The sequence below is a fragment of the Myotis yumanensis genome, unplaced genomic scaffold, assembly GCF_028538775.1.
Source record: "Myotis yumanensis isolate MYYU_CA2020_CCGP unplaced genomic scaffold, mMyoYum1.0.hap1 SCAF_21, whole genome shotgun sequence".
NCBI classification, from domain to species: Eukaryota; Metazoa; Chordata; class Mammalia; order Chiroptera; family Vespertilionidae; genus Myotis; species Myotis yumanensis.
In genome coordinates, this window is record NW_027223772.1 from 15,997,763 (window position 1) to 16,018,842 (window position 21,080).

Genomic DNA, 21,080 nt, shown 5'->3' on the forward strand with positions numbered 1-21,080 from the left:
CCTTCCATTTATGACAACTGGCACGTCTCATTCATGACGTCTGTTACTCTATGTTTGGAGGAAGTCTGTGCTGAGTTAAGGCTGCTGGGCAGTGAGCCTCCTCAGGTCCTGGCGCTGGCCCAGGGCTGGCTGGGAGACCTGGGGCTGCAGAGGCCGGGCCCCTGGTGCCAGCTCTGGGGTTTACGGTGGGTGGGGAGGTAAGAACCGGGCCAACAGCCACGGGACCAGCACCAGCCAGCCTGGCAGGAGCCGCAGGGGCCAGGCGCGAGCACTGGCAGGCAGCGCTTCGGGTCAGCACAGCCGCTCCACCCAATCCGGCCCGCGCTCCACGCAGAGCAGTGGGGACACGCTGTTCTGGTTTTGCCTGGAACTGAGCACGGGACGTGCCTGCTGCGTGGACACTGCACTGCAGGGAAAGTGCTCCACATGGAAAGCTCTTCTGAAGGAGACGGGGGTGGGGAGGGGTGCGGGGGGGGGGAGAAGGGAGAGGAGAAACACTGGCCCAGGGCCTCCACTGGGACCTGCTGCCAGTTCAGCGAGTGCCAGGGACTGGCGAGTCAGGCCTGGGGGGGCGGCTGGGCTGCAGGAGAGCAGCATCGGGTGGGAAGAGTCCTCCAGGGAGGTGGGCAGACCCAGAAAGGGCAGCTGGGTCCAGACCCCTGAGCGGGAGGCGGAGGCTGTAGGCTGAGGGGCAGGCAGCACCAGGAGGCGCCCCTGCGGCCCAGGCACTGGACACTGGACCCAGCTTGGCCCCCCAAAGTGAATCCCTCCGGGCAGGAAGGCGCCCTGGTGCCCAGGCTGACCCAGAGAGGGCGGGGCGCACCGCTGGCCGCCTGCGCCTCCTGCGTCCCTGGCCCTGGCCCCACCCTCAGAGCCCAGAGGCACCTGTCCCCCAAGGCTGTCCCAGGGCACCTCATCTCCTCGGAGGGCCCCCTTCCTGCCCCCTGGTCAGTGTGTGCTGCTGGCCAGGTCCCCGGCCCGAGGTCCCTCCAGGACACTGCACACGACCCACACCCTAACGTCGCCTCAGGCTGCTGGCCTGCATGTCGCCTCGCATGTCACTTATTTGTGCTTTAAATTTCGGCAGAGCGCGGAAAGGAGCCGGCAGCGTGAGGAGGGATGGCGCTGCCGCATCACAGGGCACTGTGCAGGGTATTGTGTAGATGCGACGCTAAGTAAATGCGCAGCAGTCCCCAGCACGCCACGTGGGCCAGCGTAACACGTGTCTGCCTGTGGCTGGCAGCTGGGAAGGGGCGGGCTGGTCCTGACCTGGGAGCCAGGCCACCGACAGGATGTCACACCCACTGCAAATGCGAGCGCTGCAGGGCACAGGCCGCATCCGGTGGAAGGTGGGGCCGTGGCTGGCCATGCGGCGCCCACTCCGTTCCCTGCTGGCCTGTTGCACCCTCACCTCACCACGTGCCTGGGCCCCGTGAGCCCACCGACCGCCCTCAGCCGTGGCTCCCGCACTCGCCTGCACAACCAGCCTGGCTCCTCCTGGGAGCAGGGCCTGGACCCAGCGGGAAGCTGCACCTCTTCCGGGCCAGCCCTGCCCGGCCACTCCTCCTCCTAAACCCCCCGCGCTGGCGAGTCCAGCTGGGCAGCACCTGTTGGTTGCACCCTGTGGGCACTTCTGATAGATGCGCTATATTCAGTCACGGTCATTTAAAGGGAAGGCGGGCTCGCCCTCTGCAGTGACCCTGCTGGCTCTCACTTCTGCCCAGTTTCTCCAGGAAAAGCCGGTCTCATCAGTTTCTCACGGTACCTTTCCTCTCTCCGCGACCCTGAGCTCACCCCTGCCTGCTCCCGCTGGCCTCCTGGGCCAAATGCAGCTCAAAACACAATGTAACACAATCCAAACTCAAAGGCCCACATTTATGCAAAGTCGGCAGAACCCGGTCAGAGCGGGGCCTTTCCTGACACCCCGTTTCTGAGCCACGTCCCGCATCTGGGCAGCGGGGTATCCGACCCACGCTGTCCCTCACAGACACACGCAACACAACCTCCTTCCAGACGCCTCCCACGGCAACACCCTTCTGGCTTTGTTCCAACCTTTGGAAACCACAGACTCAAGGCTGTGCCCCACGATTCCACAGCCCACCCAACGCCCACCACCACCCTCCACTGCCCACCAACACCCACCGCCCCCCCACTGCCCAATGCCCACCGCCACCCTCCACTGCCCACCAATGCCCACCGCCACCCTCCACTGCCCAACGCCCACCGCCACCCTCCACTGCCCACCAACGCCCACCGCCACCCTCCACTGCCCACCAACGCCCACCCCCCCCACTGCCCACCAACGCCCACCAACACCCACCAACGCCCACCGCCACCCTCCACTGCCCACCAACGCCCACCGCCACCCTCCACTGCCCAACGCCCACCACCACCCTCCACTGCCCACCAACGCCCACCGCTACCCTCCACTGCCCACCCACCTCCCACCGCCACCCTCCACTGCCCACCAACGCCCACTGCCACCCTCCACTGCCCAATGCCCACCACCACCCTCCACTGCCCACCAACGCCCACCACCACCCTCCATTGCCCACCAACGCCCACTGCCACCCTCCACTGCCCACCTACGCCCACCGCCACCCTCCACTGCCCACCAATGCCCACCCCCCCCACTGCCCACCAACGCCCACCGCCACCCTCCACTGCCCACCAACGCCCACCGCCACCCTCCACTGCCCACCAACGCCCACCACCACCCTCCATAGCCCACCAACGCCCACCACCACCCTCCACTGCCCACCAACGCCCACCGCCACCCTCCACTGCCCACCAACACCCACCACCCACCGCCACCCTCCACAGCCCACCAACGCCCACCAACACCCTCCACTGCCCACCCACCTCCCACCACCACCCTCCATAGCCCACCAACGCCCACCAACACCCTCCACTGCCCACCCACCGCCCCACCGCCACCCTCCACTGCCCACCAATGCCCACTGCCACCCTCCACTGCCCACCAACGCCCACTGCCACCCTCCACTGCCCACCAACGCCCACCGCCACCCTCTACAGCCCCCCGCATTGAGTATCACTTTACCATCTCCTGCGCCACATCGTCCGGCGTCTCCTTCTCCAGGTCGAAGGTAAACTCTATGGCCCCATTGTCCTTGGGCTTGCCCTTCAGTTTCTTGGGGTCCTCTACCCAGAGCCTCAGGGCAATGGTGGACTTCCGGCCGTGGTCCTCCTCAGCCAGCTCCACCCTCACGCCCGTGTCCTCCGCGAAGAAGGCGTGGCTGAGCAGGTCCTTGATCTCGTACCTGGGGAGGGAGCAGCTGAGGGCACACCTGCTGGGGTGGAGGCCACCCGCTCTTTGGACCATCTGGACCACCTGCTCGACTGCTCTACCTCCAGGGGGCACGGAGCAGCTTACCAGTGCCCGCCCTGCCTCCTGGGGGGACAAGATGGCTCCTGACACATCTCACCGGGCAGCATTTGAGGCTCTTCTCTAATTATAAAGAGAAAGCATGCCCAGGGTGAGAGCCCAGGAGCCCAGGGAGGGCCGGTCAGCCAGGCTCTGCAGTGCGGACATGGGCCACTGTGGGGCAGGGAGCCCGGCGTCAGACACCTGGCTCCATAGGACTGAATGGGACCTGGAATCTGAAACCATCTTCAGGGGTTTTCTGGAAGCTCCTCAGGACAGGGCAGGCGCAGCGGCTGGGAGTTGCCATGGTAACCACTTTGCCCCCACCGCCCCCCCCCCGCCCCCCCCCACCATTCCAAACACTAGCGGCTGTCTGGCAGGAATGGATCCATGCACTGTCCCAACAAGCCTCCACCAGGGTCAACTCTGGTCACCACGGCTGCGAGCTCCAGGGCCCAGCCCTGCGGGGCCGGCACACACAGGGGACCGGGCGAGGTCCTGGCGGGCGCTGGCGTCATGGCTAGGAGGTGGTCTCACAGGGTCTGTGCGAGGATTCTCCCACCCTATTTGTGTTCCTGCACTGTTCTGATAGGGGTTATAGCTCACACTTTTTAGTATTTCTCCTTAAACGAACAAAACATGACCACCTGCAGGGGAGGAGAAGTGCCCAGGGACCAGGACAGGGCCCTGCCCCAGAGACGGTGGCTGTGGAGAATGGCAGTGACCAACCCTGGGCACAGTGACTGAACATGGGGCTGGGAGGCGAGGGCTGAGGAAGAGGAGGAGGACGGGAGGGGAAAGATGGGCAGGAAAGGAAGGGCAGGGGGAAGGCAGAGGAGAGGGGCGCAGGGGGAGGGAGGGAGGAACGGGAAGAGGGGCAGGAGGAGAGCTCAAAGCACAGCCTCGTTTCCTGCTGAGCAGCTGAGGGAGAGGCCTGAGACCACCTGAGGAGGCGGGCGGTTGGGCGGCCTCCCGGACTCGAACATGATAAGCTGCAGGAGGTTTGGATGGATCAGACACAGATGCATGGGATGTGCACAGGGGCATCCTGCAAGCCGGAACAGACGGATCCACCAGAGAAAACAGAAAAGGCAAGGGGCAGAGCGAGGCCCCAGGAGCCCCCTGGTGGGCCAGAAGCTCCCAGCAGATGGAAAGAGGGCTCCAGGACAGTCCCCAAGGTCAAGGAGTGTATTCCAGTGCGTCCCACTGACTGCAGCGGGCTGGCGCCCATGGCCCAAGCTCTCTGCAGGCCAGCTGGAAAGATTTCAGCGGCCCGGTGCCGCTGGGAACTCACCTCTCCTCCTTGTTTTTGCAGATGCACTCCCCAATAATCTCCTTGATTTCGGGGTCGTGCACTTTCTCAAAGCTGGCCGGCTTGATGCCCTGCAGAGATGAGCAGTGTCACCTGACGCGGAACTGGGCTCTCCAGGGCCCCCACTCTCCTCACACTAACCCCGAGGACCAGGCAGGAAGTGCACCGGCTTCGGGTGGGGACCGGTGGGCGTGAGCTGGGGAAGGAAGTGGGGACCCTCACCCACTTTGGTGAATGGAGGAGGCGGGGCTGGTGGGTCTGCCCGAGGGTCTTGGAGGCTGGAGGAAAGGCCCCTCCCAGGTCAGCCTTTCCCCCACACGCTTGCTCAGGGGCGCTAAGGGCAAGATCCGTAGTCACTGCGGCTGACGCAGGGCCACCGAGACCCTGGCCCACTGAGGGTTGATTTCCCAGGCCCGTAGCTCAAGGCTTTTGCAAACGACTGTGCTATTCAGTTCCACCATCCAGTTCTGTGGCAGCGACCAGGCCAGATGACCTTTAGGCAGGGGCAGGGTGTGCCAAGCATCCACACGGGCCAGTGCCCCAGCGGGCAGTCACCGTGCAGCCTGGCCACGGTGCGGCAAAAGCGCACAGTATCGCAGGGCGGGGCCAGACCGCAGGGTTTCTCTGTCATCTGCGGGAGCGAGGGGGTGCCTGAGGGACATCCGGTGGTTAAACATTTAAACACACTGAGGGCTCAGCCATCATGTTCTTTCTCCTTCAGCAAGACCCCCCTCCCAGGGCCGTCCCGATGTCCTTTTTCATGTATAGAATGGGGAGCGCATTTTCCCACCATGAGGGGGGACAGACCAGAAAATGCCCCACAACTCCGCAGTCCAGGTGAGGCCCCACTGCACCCACCAAACCCTGACCCCCAGGACCACACCCGTAGCCAATGGGGGTCGTTCTGTGTCTGACCCTGGGCTTCAGGAGCGGAGAGGGCTCCCCGTGGAGGCAAGAGCTGTGCCTCTCCCCGAAGCCACAGAGCAAGAGGCTTCCCGCTGCCGGGAGGAAGGGAGGACCCTGTGGGCGGGTCTGAGGAACCACCACAGGCAGGTGGGCACACTGCCACTTACATCTGAGAAACCGGAGCCCCCAAAGCCGGTGAAGACTGTGCCAGAAGAACAGGGCACGGCTCTGGAGGGGCCATGTCTGGGCTCGTTGCATGGAGCCAGGGGAGCTGAAAGCTGAGGGCACAGTGATCCCCCCGAGCCTGAGCCGAGTGCGGGTGCACAAGGAGTGAGCTGACGGCAGGAGCACGGTGCCACTGGCCCGAGGACACACTGAGGGTCAGGAACACGCTGCCCGCTGCCTCCTCGGGGACGTGCTGTCTGGCTGTGCCTTGCTTTCCCAAACCACCATGGGTCCCACAGGCGCCTCGGGACCTGGCCATGGCTTGTTTCTGGGGCCTAACAGGGCTGTGGGGCTGCTGGGAGAGCCAGGTGGCCGAGGAGCACGCCCTCGGGGCTCAGCCCATCTCCCCAGGTCAGCAGGTGGACCAGAATGAGGGTCTCCAGGCGGCTCCTCCCACACCCAGAGCCAACACCAAGGCCCCGCATGAACCTGCATCTCTCAGGCCCCGCCACCCTGGAGGAACTGCCCACAGCCTTTCCTGCCAGCAGCACAGGGAGCTGCACCCAACTGTGGGTCCTGACCTGCCCCGGGGCCTCCAACCAGAGCCCTGCTCTCCTCCTCAAAGCCCGAAGCCCGAGCAGCAAGCAGGAGGGGCTCAGAGCTCACGCGTGACCACTAACTCAGAACTGAGAACCAAAGGCGAGAGCCAGCGAACCCCAGGCTGGCTAGGGAGTGTGCAGTGGGCTGGTGCTGGAGTGGCAAGAACCAGGCTCCTCTGCAGAAGCCAGGAGCCTACAGAAGGGAGTGCTCTGTCTGGGGGGAGCCCGCCCAGTGCTGCAGGCAGCCAGGGACCGACTAGGGCCCGGAACAGCCACGCCCGCTGCGCTCCCCCAGGCAGAACGGCTGCAGGGGAGAATGGGTGGCCTGTCTGATTAAATCCAGAAGACACACACGCCCGCGGCCCCTGGCATGGCCCAGGGGAGGGGCTCCAGCCTTGCAGCACTGAGGCCCTGGCAGCCCCAGGCACTGCTCGCAGCACTCGCATTACTGCTGCTGCGGCTCCACCTGCAGCTGGAGCCCGAGCCCCCCCCCCCCCCCCCCCTTCCCCATCGGAGAAGGCCCGGCCCTTCCTCTCAGCGCTGTGCTTTCCGAAGGCCTCGCCGCGGCACTCACACAGGTGACCTTGCGGTAGATCTGCGCGGCGTTCTGGCACTCCGAGTAGGGGTACTCCGAGGTGGCCATCTCCAGCATGCACATGCCGAAGGCATACACGTCCACGGACTCGTCGTAGTGCTCCTCGTACATCTCGGGCGCCATGAACTCGGGGGTGCCTGTGCCGGGCAACAGGTGCAGGTCAGCGGTCAGCGGCCCAGAGCCCCGCCCCATCCACGTGCCGGGCAGCAGGTCCCGGAACCCTGACTCAAACAGGACTGTTCTGTAGACAGAGGTTCCCGAAAACCCACCCAGGACCCTCCTGCTTCTGGCTGGACCAGCCCACAGAGCTGGGAAATGCTGGGTGCCTCTCAGGGGCAGAGCACAGCCCGCACTCCCCTCCGCAGGCCCAGGGAACCAGAGCAGACAAAACCCGTGGCCACCACAGAACTGCTGAGATGGCAAAAACCCAGAAGAGCCCCAACATCCCGACAGGCCCATCGCACGGCAGAGCGTGGGCAGCAGAGCAGGACGGCACGGCACGGCACGGGCACTGGCTGGCAGGTACCAGGTGGAGACCATTCATGCGTTCCAAGACACAAGGCTTTAAAATGATGTTCACTCTGAATTAAGGCCGTGAAGACTTACCACAGGCAGAGCAAAGTACACAAAACACACACGTGTGCACACGCTGACCTCACGGGGCGCGGCCATGAGCACAGACGGGACTCATCTGGCAGCTGTGACAGCGGTTTTCCTTAGTGACACTAGTCTAGGTTTTTTTTAGTTTTTCTCTAACAAATTTTTGCTCTAATAATCACACTCCTTTTGTGTGAACAAGTCCAACTGAGCATCTGTCAAGCTAAACACAAAGGGCATCCTCCTCAGTGAGGCTACTTTTTAACTTCTCCACTGACTATGGGAGGTTTTCTGAAGGTCCAAGTTTTTTAAAAAGCAGCTGCAAAATACCATGAACTAGCTGTTGTGTTAGAAAGCATATGGCGGGAGGGGGGTTGTCTTCAAAATGTTTATACCGCAGCCCTGGCCTGCGTGGCTCAATGGTTGAGCATCGTCCCGTGCACTGAAAGGTCACGGGTTCGATTCCCGGTCAGGGCACATGCCTGGGTTGGGGGAGTGCAGGCAGCAGCCAACCAATGATTCTCTCTCATCATCGATGTTTCTATCTCTCCCTCTTTCTCAAATCACATGTCCTCAGCTGAGGATTTACACAGCTATCTCTGTGGTGTCTCACGGAGCCCCACTGGGAGCCGTCGAGCCCTGCAGCACGTTAGTGAGTTCCAGGTGTCCTGAACCCCATAAAGAGCTGCCCCAAAGCCCCTCCAAGCTCTCTCTCGGCAAAGCCAGGAGAGCCACTGCCTGAGGCCTAGACCCTGTGGACAAAGAGCACCCCCTGCTGGCCAGGACCCCACTCTGGCCACACTCAGAGGCCAGACGCACCTGTCTCCCCTGACTGCAGCCAGGGCCCCGGCCGCTGTGGCTCAGTGGTTGAGCATCATCTCATGAACCAAAAGGTCGCAGGTTAGATTCCCAGTCAGGGCAATGCCTGGGGCTGCGGGCTTGATCCCCAGCAGGGGGCGTGCAGGGGGCAGTCAACCAATATTTCTTTCTCTCCCTCTCCCTTCCTCTGAGGGCTCTGCCCAGAAAGGCTGCGGAGTGGCTCTCAGAGGAGGAAGAGAGAGGCAGAGGCCAACACAGCCAGTAAACCGCATCCACAGTGAAGCCCCAGACCCCGCCCACCCAAACCCTTGTTCAGTCCAGGCCCCAAATACCTCGGCTCCCCACCTGCAGAGGGCGCTCCAGCCTCACCAGCCGGAGTCCCCGAATCGCTCTGTTGTTCAGGCCACCTTCCTGCTCCTGAGCGCCACAGCCCACAGGCGCCAGCCTCACCACCTGACCCACAGCCCCACGCAGGCCCGGGAGGCCACAGCCTGGCTGAGGGGAAGAGGGGGCAGAGGGGGTGGCAGGGCCTGGGAGAGCTGAGCTCACCTATCACACTCTTGGCAAAGGACGCTCTCTTGAGGGTTGCCAGGCCCAGGTCGCCAATCTTGACGGAGCCAGTGGGCCCAGTGATGAAGATGTTGTCACACTTGAGGTCCCGGTGGATGATGGGGGGTGTCCGGGTGTGCAGGAACAGCAGCCCCTTCAGGATCTGCCGGCACCAGCTGCGCAGCACCTTGGGCTTCATCACCTTGAACCGCTTCAGGTACCTGCGGGGGGGGGGGGGGGGGGGGGGGGGGGTGGCTGCTGGTCACCAGCTACTCATGTGTGAAAGGGCTTCCCACTGCGGCGGGCCATGCATTTGTCACCCAACAGGGCACCCTGTGAGACAGGAGTGTTGACCAGACACCAGGCAGGACCACCGGCTGCTGTGGGCCCCGCACCCTGGGCCGAGCCCGCCCTGAGGCCCCGGTGGGCCAGGCGGCCAGGCAGGCGACACACTCACGTCTTCAGCGTCCCGGAGGTCATCAGCTCCGTCACCAGCACGATGCACCGCTTCCCCTTTGCGCTGGACTCCCAGAAGTCATAGAAGCGCACGATGTTGGGGTGCTGCAGGCCCTTGAGCATCTCGGCCTCCTCCTTGAACCGCTGCCGCTCGAGCTTGGTGAGCTTCCGGTCCTAGAGAGACAGGCACAGCTGAGCGGGACAGGGCATGGCCTTTCACAGAGCCTGCTGATCCCAGGGGGTCACTCCCTCATTTCCTCCTGCTCAGGGAGCACAAAGGAGGGGGAGGGGGAGGGGAGAGCCCACCCTGAGGAGGAGCCCCTAGCTCATCAGAAAGAGCTCTGCCCTGGTGGGTGTGGCTCGGTTGGTTAGTGTTGCCCAGGGCACTGAAGGGTCACAAGTTCAATTCCTGGGTGAAGGCACATACCCAGGTTGTGGGTTCAATCTCTAGTGGGGGCACACACAGAGGCAACCGATGCATGTTTCTCTCTCACATTGATGTTTCTCTCTCTCTCCCTAGATTCAATGAAAATCATATCCTTGGGTGAGGATTAAAAAAGAAAAAGATCTCCAGAGCCAGAGCAACCTCCAGCCACTGCAGTGCCAATGCTCCCCTCCCTGCGCACACTGAGGGTGCCTCCTGGCGCACCTGGGATCTCGCGCTGCCGAAGGGAAGCACTGACATGGGACTCTGAGGGCCGGTTCATGACCACAGCATCACAACCAGAAACCAGGAGAGACCAGAGCCAACGGCAGAGGAGGAAGGCCAGGGTCCCAGCCACGCCCACGTCGGTGCTGGCACAGGCACACATGCTGCACCCACACCCTCAGCACATGGGACACACTCCAGCAGCCTGCCCAAAGGCTACACCTGACCCCGCGCCAGCCACCACCCAGGCCCTGCCTCGTCCATCCCAGCAGCCTTCTGCATCTAACTTCGCCTCACAGATCAACCTCACCTCCGCAGGCCCCAGCACGCTTCTCCCACATCCTGAGCACATGGCCCCCAATGTCACCTCTGTCGCAGTCCAGCGAGCCCACAGAGCCTGGCAGCACACGCCTGGCCCTCCCACAGAAGGAGCCCCAGGAAACAGGAACACAGCTGTGAGTGAACAGGGAGCTTTGAGGAGTTGCAGGAAGCAGAAGAGGTGCATTTGGACAGATGGTGGGAGAAATCAGAGCTGAAAGGAAACACAGGCCTGGACTCTGGGGATATTTCCAAAAGAGCCCAAAGGCATAAAGATTCCAACAAATCCAGAGAGGAGGTGGGGAGGGGCTGGGGTCATATAGAGGTCATCGGGTTACGGGATTCTATCCCAAGTGGTGCTCTGAGCCTTAGGCACCCTTCCCCACAAACCAGCCCCATCCCACAAACCCCCCATCAGCCTCGCCATGCCAAGTGGGCCCAGCTGGCACGAGCACCCCAGAGCAAAGGAATACCAGGAGAAAACAAAGACAACTTCGAGAACATCTAGCTCATGTGCTCGAAGGTCCAAGAGGCTGACACACATAAATGAGAGCAAGTTTCTACTGAAAAAGGAGCAATCAAAATTCCCAGAGAACCAAGATGGTTGCGCAGGTACTCGCCACCTCCCACAACCACATCAAAATTACAACTAAAAGACAGAACCACATCATTCAGAACTGCCTGAAATTGGGTTGAATGGAAGCCCTACAACAAGAGAAGTAAAGAAGAAAGCACATTGAGGCTGGTAGGAGGGGCAGAGGCACGGAACAGGCTGGTCCAGCACCCACCTGTGGTGTTTTTTAAATCAGAGGGAGATCTCAGCTGCAAAGGCCTCCCATGTGGAGCAAGGGGTCCCAGCTCAGGGTTCCAGAGCTGAGAAGTTCCCATAACTCTGGGCTGTAAAAACCAGCAGGGATTGTAGCTGAGTGACACAGAGGCTGCTGGAGACCCAGGTGTTCCTCTTAAAGGACAAGGCACACGGACTTACACGGAATCACATCTTCTGAGCTCCAGCACCAGGTGGCTTGGGGGGGCCCAGGGACATACGAAGAGGAACTAGACTGTCTGGTATTGGAGCAGGAACTCGGGGGCAGCTTTCTCCCAGATCAGGGAGCTCACAAGGGTCATTGTTCCTGTGCTGGGACCTCCTGTGTCACAGAGCTGACTGGCAGCCATATCTGAGTTTTCACTAGCTGGAACACACTGTTCACTCCGCCCTGGTGATTCTGAGACCCTGCCCCATCCAATTTGCAGCCCCACCCAAGCTGTTTGCAGTGGTTTTCCCATATGAATGGCCTATCATGGCTCAGGCTTCAGACTTTGCTAAAATCTCTCAAACAAGCAGTAGCTGGTGTCAGCATGCCCCAAACATATCAGTAAGAGGCTCAAGACTCAGCACTAGCACCAGCCTGCCTTGCTTCACAGCTGGGCCTTGTGTGGGCACTTATAAGCCCAATACAAGTAGCAGCCTCTGCAGACCTCTCTGTATCTATTGCCGGGTGGCCCCAGGCAGTGGCTGACTTAGCACCTCCTGAGAGGCCCTAGAGCCAGTGCACCAGGTGGACAACTTCAGGCCATACCAGACTACAACTCTACACATCCACAAGTGGCACACTCAAAAGGCAGACTCAGTGAGCACCAAAGCCCCAATGAAGCAAGTCCTACTCCATAGGGGTGCCTCCTACACAGCCGCTCTTCCACTGTATTCCCAGCTGCTCCTCATAGCCAATTGACCTTCAGGCCAACAGCAATAGAGGTTCAACTACAAGACTGTACACTAAGCCCACACAGGGGTGCACCTAGAGTGCCCAGCTCAGGTAACTGGGGAGGCTGAACACTAGGCCCTACAAAACATCTACTATACATGGTCACCCTACCAATTCTAGGAGATATAGCAACTCTACCTAATACATAGAAATAAACACAGGGAAGCAGCCCAAATGTGAAGACAAAGAAACATGTTACAAATGAATGAAATGAAAGCAAGCAAACTACTGGATACAGAGTTCAAAACCAATAGGTTACTCAAGGATCTTGATGAGAGCTTCAAAGGACTCAAAGAGAGCTTCAAGGGGCTTAGTGAGACTTTCAAGGACCTTAGTGAGAATGTCAAAGACATAAAAAAGGACCAGTCAGAAATTAAGCATCCACTAACTGAAATTAAAAAAATAATTTACAGGGATTCAACAGTAGAGTAGAGGATTCCAAGAATCAAATCAACAATTGGAATATGAGGAAGCAAAAATCACCCAATCAGAAGAGCAAAAAGAGAAAAAATAATCCAAAAATATGAAGATAGTGTAAGAAGCCTCTGAGACAACTTCAAACGTACCAACATTCGCATGGGGGGGGGGGGGTGCCAGAAGGAGGAGAGAGAGAACAAGATATTGAAAACCTATTTGAAGAAATAATGACAGAAAACTTCCCCTACCTGGTGAAAGAAATAGACTTACAAGTCCAGAAAGCACTGAGAGTCCCAAACAAGAGGAACCCAAAGAAGCTCATATCAAGACACATCATAATTAAAATGTCAAAGTTTAAAGACAAAAAGAGAATCTTAAAAGCAGCAAGAGAAAAGCAGTTACCTACAAGGGAGCTCCCATAAGACTGTCATCTGACTTCTCAACAGAAACTTTGCAGGCCAGAATGGAGTGGCAAGAAATATTAAAAGTGATGAAAAGGAAGGACTTACAATCAAGATTATTCTACCCAGAAAAGCTATCATTTAGAACTGAAAGTCAGATAAAGAGCTTCACAGACAAAAAAAAAGCTAAAGAAGTTCACCACCAAACCAGTATTACACATAATGTTGAAAGGGCAAAGTGGGGGGGGAGGGGAGGGGAGGAAGAGAAGGAGGAGGAGGAGGAGGAGGAGGAGGAGGAGAGGAGGAGGAGGAGGAGGAGGAGGAGGAGGAGAAAGAGGAGGAGGGGAAGGAGAAAGAAAAAAGGAGAAAGAAGAGGAGGTAAAAATATGAACAATAAAATGGCAATAAATACATAGCTCTCAATAATTGAATCTAAAAATCAAAATAAACAAAGAAGGAATCTAATGAACAAAATAAACTGATGAATAAAATAGAACTAGAGGCATGGAAACATGGAACAGACTGATGAATCTCAGAGGGAAGGGTGGGCAGGGAGAGATTAACCAAGGAAAATATATATGTGTGTATATATATATATATATATATATATATATATGCATGCCCTGGTGCACAAAACTTTGTGCACTGGCGGGGGTGGGGTGGGGGGGTGAGGGGGGTGTCCCTCAGCCGGACCTGTGCCCTCTCACAGTCTGGGACCCCTTGGGAGATAACCACCTGCTGGCTTAGGCCAGCTCCCCGGGTGGCAGATGGCAGGCCCTCTGCCGCGGCGCCCCCCCCCGCTGCCCACCACACATGGCAGGCCCGGCGGGCGGTTGGACGGGGCGGGCGGATCACAATCAGCCTGGCGGGCAGCAGGGCGGGGCATGGGGCGGGCAGAACACCAGGCCGCGCACACGGACTGCAGGCCCCGCCGGGCGCTGGGCCGCGCACACGGACTGCAGGCCCCACCGCCCGCCAGGCTGCGCACATGAATGGCAGGCCTGGTGGGCGGCAGAGCAGGCAGCGGCTGGCGGCAGGGTGGGCGGATAGCACTGTCCGGCCCTGCCTGCAGTATGCAAATTATCCGCCATCTTTGTTGGCAGTTAATTTGCGTATTACACTGATTAGCCAATGGGAGGTGTAGTGAAGGTACGGTCAATTACCATGTTTGTCTATTAGTAGATAGGATATATATATATATATATATATATATATATATACGCGCCTAAGCGACCGAAGGACCAGTTGCTATGATGCACACTGACCACCAGGGGTCAGACGCTCAATGAAGGAGCTGCCCCCTGGTGGTCAGTGCGCTCCCACAGCCAACCTCCCACGGTCCCTCTCTCCAGCCAGCCAGCTCTCTCATCAGTCTTGATCAGGGGGGCTGGCTGGCCAACCTCTCGCAGTCCCCCCGACCCCCTGCCGCCAGCCAACCTCCTGCGGTCCCTCCCTCCCCCCCGCTGGTCAACCTCCTGCGGTCACTCCCCCCAGCCAGCTGCCCCGCCCCCCAATCAGCCCCAATCGCTGGCCTGGACAAGGGACCCCACCCATGCACAAATTCGTGCACCAGGCCTCTAGTATGCATATATGCATTACCTATGGACACAGGCAGTGGGATGATGAACACCTGGGGAGCGGCGGGGACTGGGTGGAGGGGGACAAAGTGGGGAAGAGGAAGACATCTGTAATACCCTCAACAATAAAGATTTTTTTAAAAGAAAAGATAAATAGCCCCAGCCGGTTTGGCTCAGTGGATAGAGCGTCAGCCTGTGGACTGAAGGGTCCCAGGTATGATTCTGGTCAAGAGCACACGACTAGGTTGCGGGCTTGATCCCCAGTAGGAGGTGTGCAGGAGGCAGCCAATCAATGATTCTCTCTCATCATTGATCTTTCTATCTCTCTCTCCCTCTCCCATCTTCTCTGAGATCAATAAAAAATATATTTTAAAAAAAGATAAATAAATAAAAGTTTTTAAAAAGGAACAATCAAGAATTCTTGAAAATTAAAGTTCAATGTTTTAAAAATAAGATATTCTGTAATCCAATGAAACATTAAGTACAAAATGTCAACTTTTATTTTCTTTTATTGTTGACAGTATTACAGATGTCTCCCATTCTTTCCCCCTTTACACACCTCCGCTCAGCCCCTACCCACCCCCCAGGTCTTCACCACCCTACTGCCTGTGTCCATGGCCTATGCATATCTATATATATAAAAGCCTAAGCGACCATTCAACCGGTAGCTATGATGTGCACTGACCACCAGAGGGCAGATGCTCAATGCATAGGTATGAAAACATGGAACAGATTGATGAATCTCAGAGGGTAGAGGGGAGGGGGGAAGAGATTAACCAAAGATCTTATATGCATATTAGAGGCCTGGTGCACGGATTTATGCACCGGTGGGGTCCCTCAGCATGGCCTACGGGGATTGGGCCAAAACCGGCAGTCTGACATCCCCTGAGGGGTCCCGGATTGGGAGAGGGCGAAGGCCAGGCCGAGGGACCCCACTGGTGCACGAATCCGTGCACCAGGCCTCTAGTAAGATATAAGTTCTTTGATTTAGCTCTCCTTGTCCTCCACCCCTATATGGAGATATGACAGTCTGTTCCATGCCTACATGCTTCAGGTCTTATTTTGTTGGCCAATTCATTCTGTCCATTAGATTCCACAAATAAGTGAGGTCATGTGATATTTGTCTTTCTCAAATTGGCTTATTTCACTTAACATAATAGTCTTCAAGTCAAAAAGTCAACTTTAATCTAGATAACATGGAGACATATTTGACTCATCAAATATTTAAGAAAATACAAGTCAAGCCATAGACTGAGAGAAACTATTCCCAAGCAAGTATTTGACAAGGGACTCATATGAACTCCTGCTGTTACCAGAAGTGAGGTATCCCCTTCCCCCCTGAGCACTGGGAGTCGTGCCCTTATGATATCTCAAGAGAAATAATTTTCTGTGACTCACATGGGCGGATGAATGATTTTTATTTGTGTGGAATTAAATCCTTGGGTTTCTAAAGACCCTTTCCTTTAACCCAGTCCTGGAAGATGTGAGGCTGCGGATTCAGTAGAACTAGAAGCAAAGCCAGTGTGCAGAGCTCCTGTTCCATGTTGGAACTGGGTCCATGTAGCATCAGGCTAGTTGCAGTCCCACAGTCCATTGTGTGTTGGGTCCACATGGCTGTGAACCACGGGGATGAATGCAGGAGCGCAGATGCATGAGAGAGCCCCTGAGGAACCAGGAGCATAGGAAGGCAAGAGGGAGAACTCCTTTGTTTAGGAGATTAAGTCTCTCCAATCTTCCCGCTCGTGCAGTGGCCACGCCCATTCTGGCCAAGGACCTGTTCCCAGGTGTGACTGATGGCTAGTACCTTCCCTATTTCACCTAGACTTTATTGGTCATGAGTCTATTCTCCCCCTGACGGGTGGCTCCCTTGCAAAGCTGAACAAATGGCTATAATATTTGGCCTTCCCTTTGCTCCTTTCCTTTATTCATAACTAGGTTTATTACGGTACCACTATAACTCAACAACAACAAGAGCAGAATGGCTATGTGACACAAAAGATGCATATGAAAAGGCGCTTGGCATCCTGAGTCATCAGGAAAATCCAGCTACAATCACAAGATCCCGCTTCACACCCACCCGCAGAGTCATTCCAAGAAGCGTCCTTCCAACCCTGGATGGTGCTGAAGCTGAGCCCTCTGGCACGAGGCTGTTGGAAGTGCAGGTGGCACAAGCCTCAAAGAAGCCTTGGCAGGTACACACCCAGCTCTAGCCCTAGTCACACCCCACCAGATACCCACACAAGAAAAAGAAACAGGCAGCCACATAAGACAGGCACACTGGGTTCAGAGCTGCTCCACTCACAACAACCCCAAACTCCAGAAAAGGCAGAACTGTGGGGTAGAAATCAGAGCAGCGCTTGCCTCTGGGGGGCAGGTGCAGGTAACTGGGTGCAGTCACCCCAATACATACACCTGCTTGTACACTTAAGATGTGTTTTATTATATGTCAGTCAGTGCTCAACTTTCCAAGTGTCAAAAAAATAAAGAGAAAACATCCAAAACCAAATGTGAGAAATAGAAGAGAAACATCAAAACATGGAGATCCAGATGAAAGTCCTGACAACATGTACCAGGAGTTCAGAGGGAAGGAGAGGAATCAGGAAGGAGAGGAGATAAAGAAACAGCATTTTCCTGAGCTGAAAGCAGAACTACCCTATATAATAAAAAGCTAATATGCAAATAGACCGAACAGCGGAACAACCAAACAACTGAACAACTGGTCACTATGACGTGCGTTGACCACCAGGGGGCGCACACGGAACATGGTAGGCATCGGCAGCAGGCAGCAGAGCGCAGAACATGGTGGGCGTTGGCCGCAGTGGGATGGTGGAGCAGGTGAGGAGGGCACCAGACCAAGGTGGGGCGCCATTTGCTGTTATTGGGGCGAGCCTCTAGTAGTTACTGAAAACTCCCATGTGCCGCAGTCCAGCCCGGCACCTGAACCTGCTGCTGGCTCTGATCGCCCCTCAGGGCTTCTCCACCTCCCCCTGCTCCTGAGGGGCAATCGGGGCCAGCAGCCACCTCTCTCACCCACTGTCAGCGATGACCCCGCTCGCACCCGCTGCTGGTGCTGGCCCCGCTAGCACCCACAGCCGGCACTGATTGCTTGGTGCCATTAACAGGTGTGAGTGGTGGTTGCCAGCCCCGATCACCCCTGAGGGCTTCTCCACCTCCCTCTGCTCCTGAGGGGCGATCGAGGCAGCAGCTGCCATTCACACCCGCTGCCAGCACCAGCCCCACTCGCACCCACTGCTGGCGCCGGCCCCAATCACACTCTGCACCATCAGCAGGTGTGAGCAGAGCTGGCGCCATCAGTGTGTGGGAGCGGCGGCGGGAGTGGGGCTGCTGGCAGACAGGGGACCAGGGGCTGTGGTGGGAGGGGCTGGGCGGGGGCGCAGAGGATGGGCTGAGACCCGCCCCTGTGCCTACCGCTGCCTCACAGCCCACAGTTCCTTTCAAGATGCATGAATTCATCTGGGCCCCAGTCCTATATAATAAAAACCTAATATGCTAAGTGTCCGGTCGACCAGTCAGCCATTCAACCAATCAAAGCATAATATGCTAATGATATGCTAAGGCCTCTCAACCGCTCGCTATGACGTGCACTGACCACCAGGGGGCAGACGCTCCAACTAGTAGGTTAGCTTGCTGCTGGGATCCTGCCTATCAGGACTGAGCAAGACAGGCCAGACACGCCCTAGAGCCCTCCCGCAGTCCTTCCCTGGCTGGCCAACCTCCCACCTCCCTCCATGGCCCTGATCATGCACCAGTGGGGTCCCTCGGCCTGGCCTGCACCCTCTCACAATCCGGGACCCCTCGGGGGATGTCAGAGAGCAGGTTTCAGCCCGATCCCGCAGGCTAGGCCAAGGGACACCACTGGTGCGTGAATTCGTGCACCGAGCCTCTAGTCTATATATCCTATCTAATAATAGACAAACATGGTAATTAACCATACCTCCGACACGCTTCCCATTGGCTAATCAGGGCAATATGTAAATTAACTGCCAACCAAGATGGCGGCCGGCAGCCAGGCAGCTGAAGCAAACAGGAGGCTTGCTTGCTCCAGTGAAGGAGGAAGCCAAGGTTCCCTGCCTGCCGCTGCTGGGCTCTGAGCTTGCACTCTAAGAAACAATGTTGCAATTATAGAAGCTAAACAAACCCCATGCTTTCAGCCAGCCAGCCGAGCTGGAGTTGCAACAGTGTTTCAACTATAGAAGCCAAACTAACCCAGATACCTGCTTTCAGCAGCCAAGGTCTCAGAGCTGGAGCTGAGCCTCAGAGCTAAAGCCGGCTCTCAGCTCCAGTGACAGCCATAGAAGGTAAATAAATCCCAGAATTAAAACAAAAAAGAAAAAAAGGAGAGGTTGGGAGCTTCAGTCACCCGCCAGCCTGAAAACGGCCCTCAGCCCCTCACCCAGACTGGCCAGGCACCCCAGTGGGGACCCCCACCCTAAAGGGGGTGCGACCAGCTGCAAACAGCCATCATCCCCTCATCCAGGCTGACCAGGCACCCAAGCGGGACCCCCACCCTGATCTGGGACACCCTTCAGGGCAAACCAGCCGGCTCCCACCCGTGCACCAAGCCTCTATCCTATATAGTAAAAGGGTAATATGCAAACTGACCCTAACAGCAGAAGGACTGGGAATGACTGGTCACTATGACACACACTGACCACCAGTGGGCAGATGCTCAATGCAGGAGCTGCCCCCTGATGGTCAGGGTACTCTCACATGGGAGGAGCTCTGTTCAGCCACAAGCCAGGCTGATGGCTGCCAGTACAGCAGTGGTGGTGGGAGCCTCTCCTGCCTCCTCAGCAGCGCTAAGGATGTCCGACTGCAGTTTAGGCCTGCTCCCTGCTGGCAAGTGGACATCCCCCTAGAGCTGCCGGGCTGCCAGAGGGATGTCTGATTGCCATCTTAGGCCCAATCCCCTGAGGAGCAGGCCTAAGCCAGCAGGTGGTCATCCCCTGAGGGGTCCCAGACTGCGAGAGGGCACAGGCCAGGCTGAGGAACCCCCCCCCCAAGTGCATAAATTTTTGTGCACCAGGCCTCTAGTATATGTATAAAGGCCTAATATGCAAATTGTCCCCTCAGGAGTTCGATTGCTCACTATGATGTGTGCTGACCACCAGGGGGTGGCATGGAACAAAGGAAGGCCCCAGCTGGCAGCCAGAAGGCCCTAATTGGCCCTGATTGCCAGCCAGGCCTAGAGACCCTACCAGTGCACGAATTTCATGCACCAGGCCTCTAGTTTAGAATAAAAGCAAGAGTAAATGAAAAAATGATCCACCATCAGACCAGTTCCAGAGAAATTCAGACCACTGAGGGCTGAGACCAAGCCCTGCCCACCAAGGAGGGTTTGTGTGGTTTGTTGTGGTGTGGTTTATTTGGGGCAGGGGGGAATGGGTGTCTCATCAGCAATCAAGGGCACAGCCAATGAGGCAGCCTCCTCAAAGTGCTGACTCTGATGTGAAACTCTATACCCAGCCAAACTGATGTCAAACCCACGGCCCCAGGTCTGATTCTCAAATCAGAACTCAAAGGTAACTCTCCTTCTGCACAACACAAAACAATGAGTGAGTGTGGCAAGCTGTGCCTGCCATGGAACGTGGCCACAGGGCTGTGCCTGCCACTAAACTTAGCCACGGGACTGTGCCTGCCACCGAACGTGGCTGTGGGGCACCCCTGCACCACATCCGCAGGGCAGCTGGCTCAGGACAATGACATTTCAGCTCCAATTCCTTCCAAAGGTCTGCCCACGGATTCTACAGGAAACTCAGACTTGCTTACCATAGAAATTGTTTTTGCCAATATTTCAGCACTAGCCCGCAGCAAAGTAAAAGATTGCTCTGTAGTCTCAGAGCAAAAGATTCGTGTTATATAAATAGCATAACTGACAACAATTAAGAGGGAGGAAGGTGCCCAGGACATGCTAGTTTCGTTCCCTGTGACCGACACAGGCCAGTGGTGACAAGGACATGGGTACGATGCGGAGGCTAGCTCTTTAGACAATGCCTCTTAGAGCTGGGTGGGGGCAGAAACAGGAGAAACAGACCTTACTTTATGTTCTAAGCCACCAGGCTATTTTTAACTTCGTGACACACTGCTTGATAATTTAAAAGGTCAGTTGGCGGGTCCTCAGAGTGCTGCTCAGTGTCTCCCCACCGAGCTGGCCCAAGTCCTCGACACTGTTTGTTGATTGCTGTGCAATCAGTGCCTCCACGGAGGTAGAGCCCCTCAGCAACTGGCATTGTCACTGCCGTGGGAGGAACTCATTCCCTGGCTTCTGGGACGGCTGTGGTCACAAACCAGGGCAGGAGGGAAGCTCCTGGTCCCTGCGGGGCCCTCCAACCCTGCCAGTCAGGTTGTTCTCCAGGTGCAGTGGTGAAAGGTGCTCTGCTGCTCACAGGGCCTTGCTATGGGACGGTCCATGCCCCCAGACAGGTGGGTAGTCACAGACCAGCCTCCCTGCCAACAGGCCCTGATGCTGCCAGGATTAGTGGTTCCTATTCCCCCAAAGATAGTGAGAGCCAATCAGATTACAAAGGAGAAAACATTCTGGACAATGC

The 21,080-nt window shown here is 57.3% G+C and overlaps 1 protein-coding gene across 7 annotated transcripts in view; it reads right to left on the reverse strand.

The window, feature by feature from the left end:
- Positions 1-21,080, reverse strand: part of WNK2 (WNK lysine deficient protein kinase 2) — a 122,636-nt gene that overhangs the window by 71,566 nt on the left and 29,990 nt on the right. For all 7 annotated transcript variants that reach the window (XM_070400897.1, XM_070400896.1, XM_070400901.1 and 4 more), the window contains exons 3-7: positions 9,385-9,557; positions 8,928-9,148; positions 6,942-7,099; positions 4,680-4,768; positions 3,062-3,281 (exon numbers count right to left, since the gene is read on the reverse strand). In XM_070400897.1, coding sequence (XP_070256998.1) covers positions 3,062-3,281; positions 4,680-4,768; positions 6,942-7,099; positions 8,928-9,148; positions 9,385-9,557 — 861 coding nt within the window. The remainder of the gene's footprint in view (positions 1-3,061; positions 3,282-4,679; positions 4,769-6,941; positions 7,100-8,927; positions 9,149-9,384; positions 9,558-21,080) is intronic.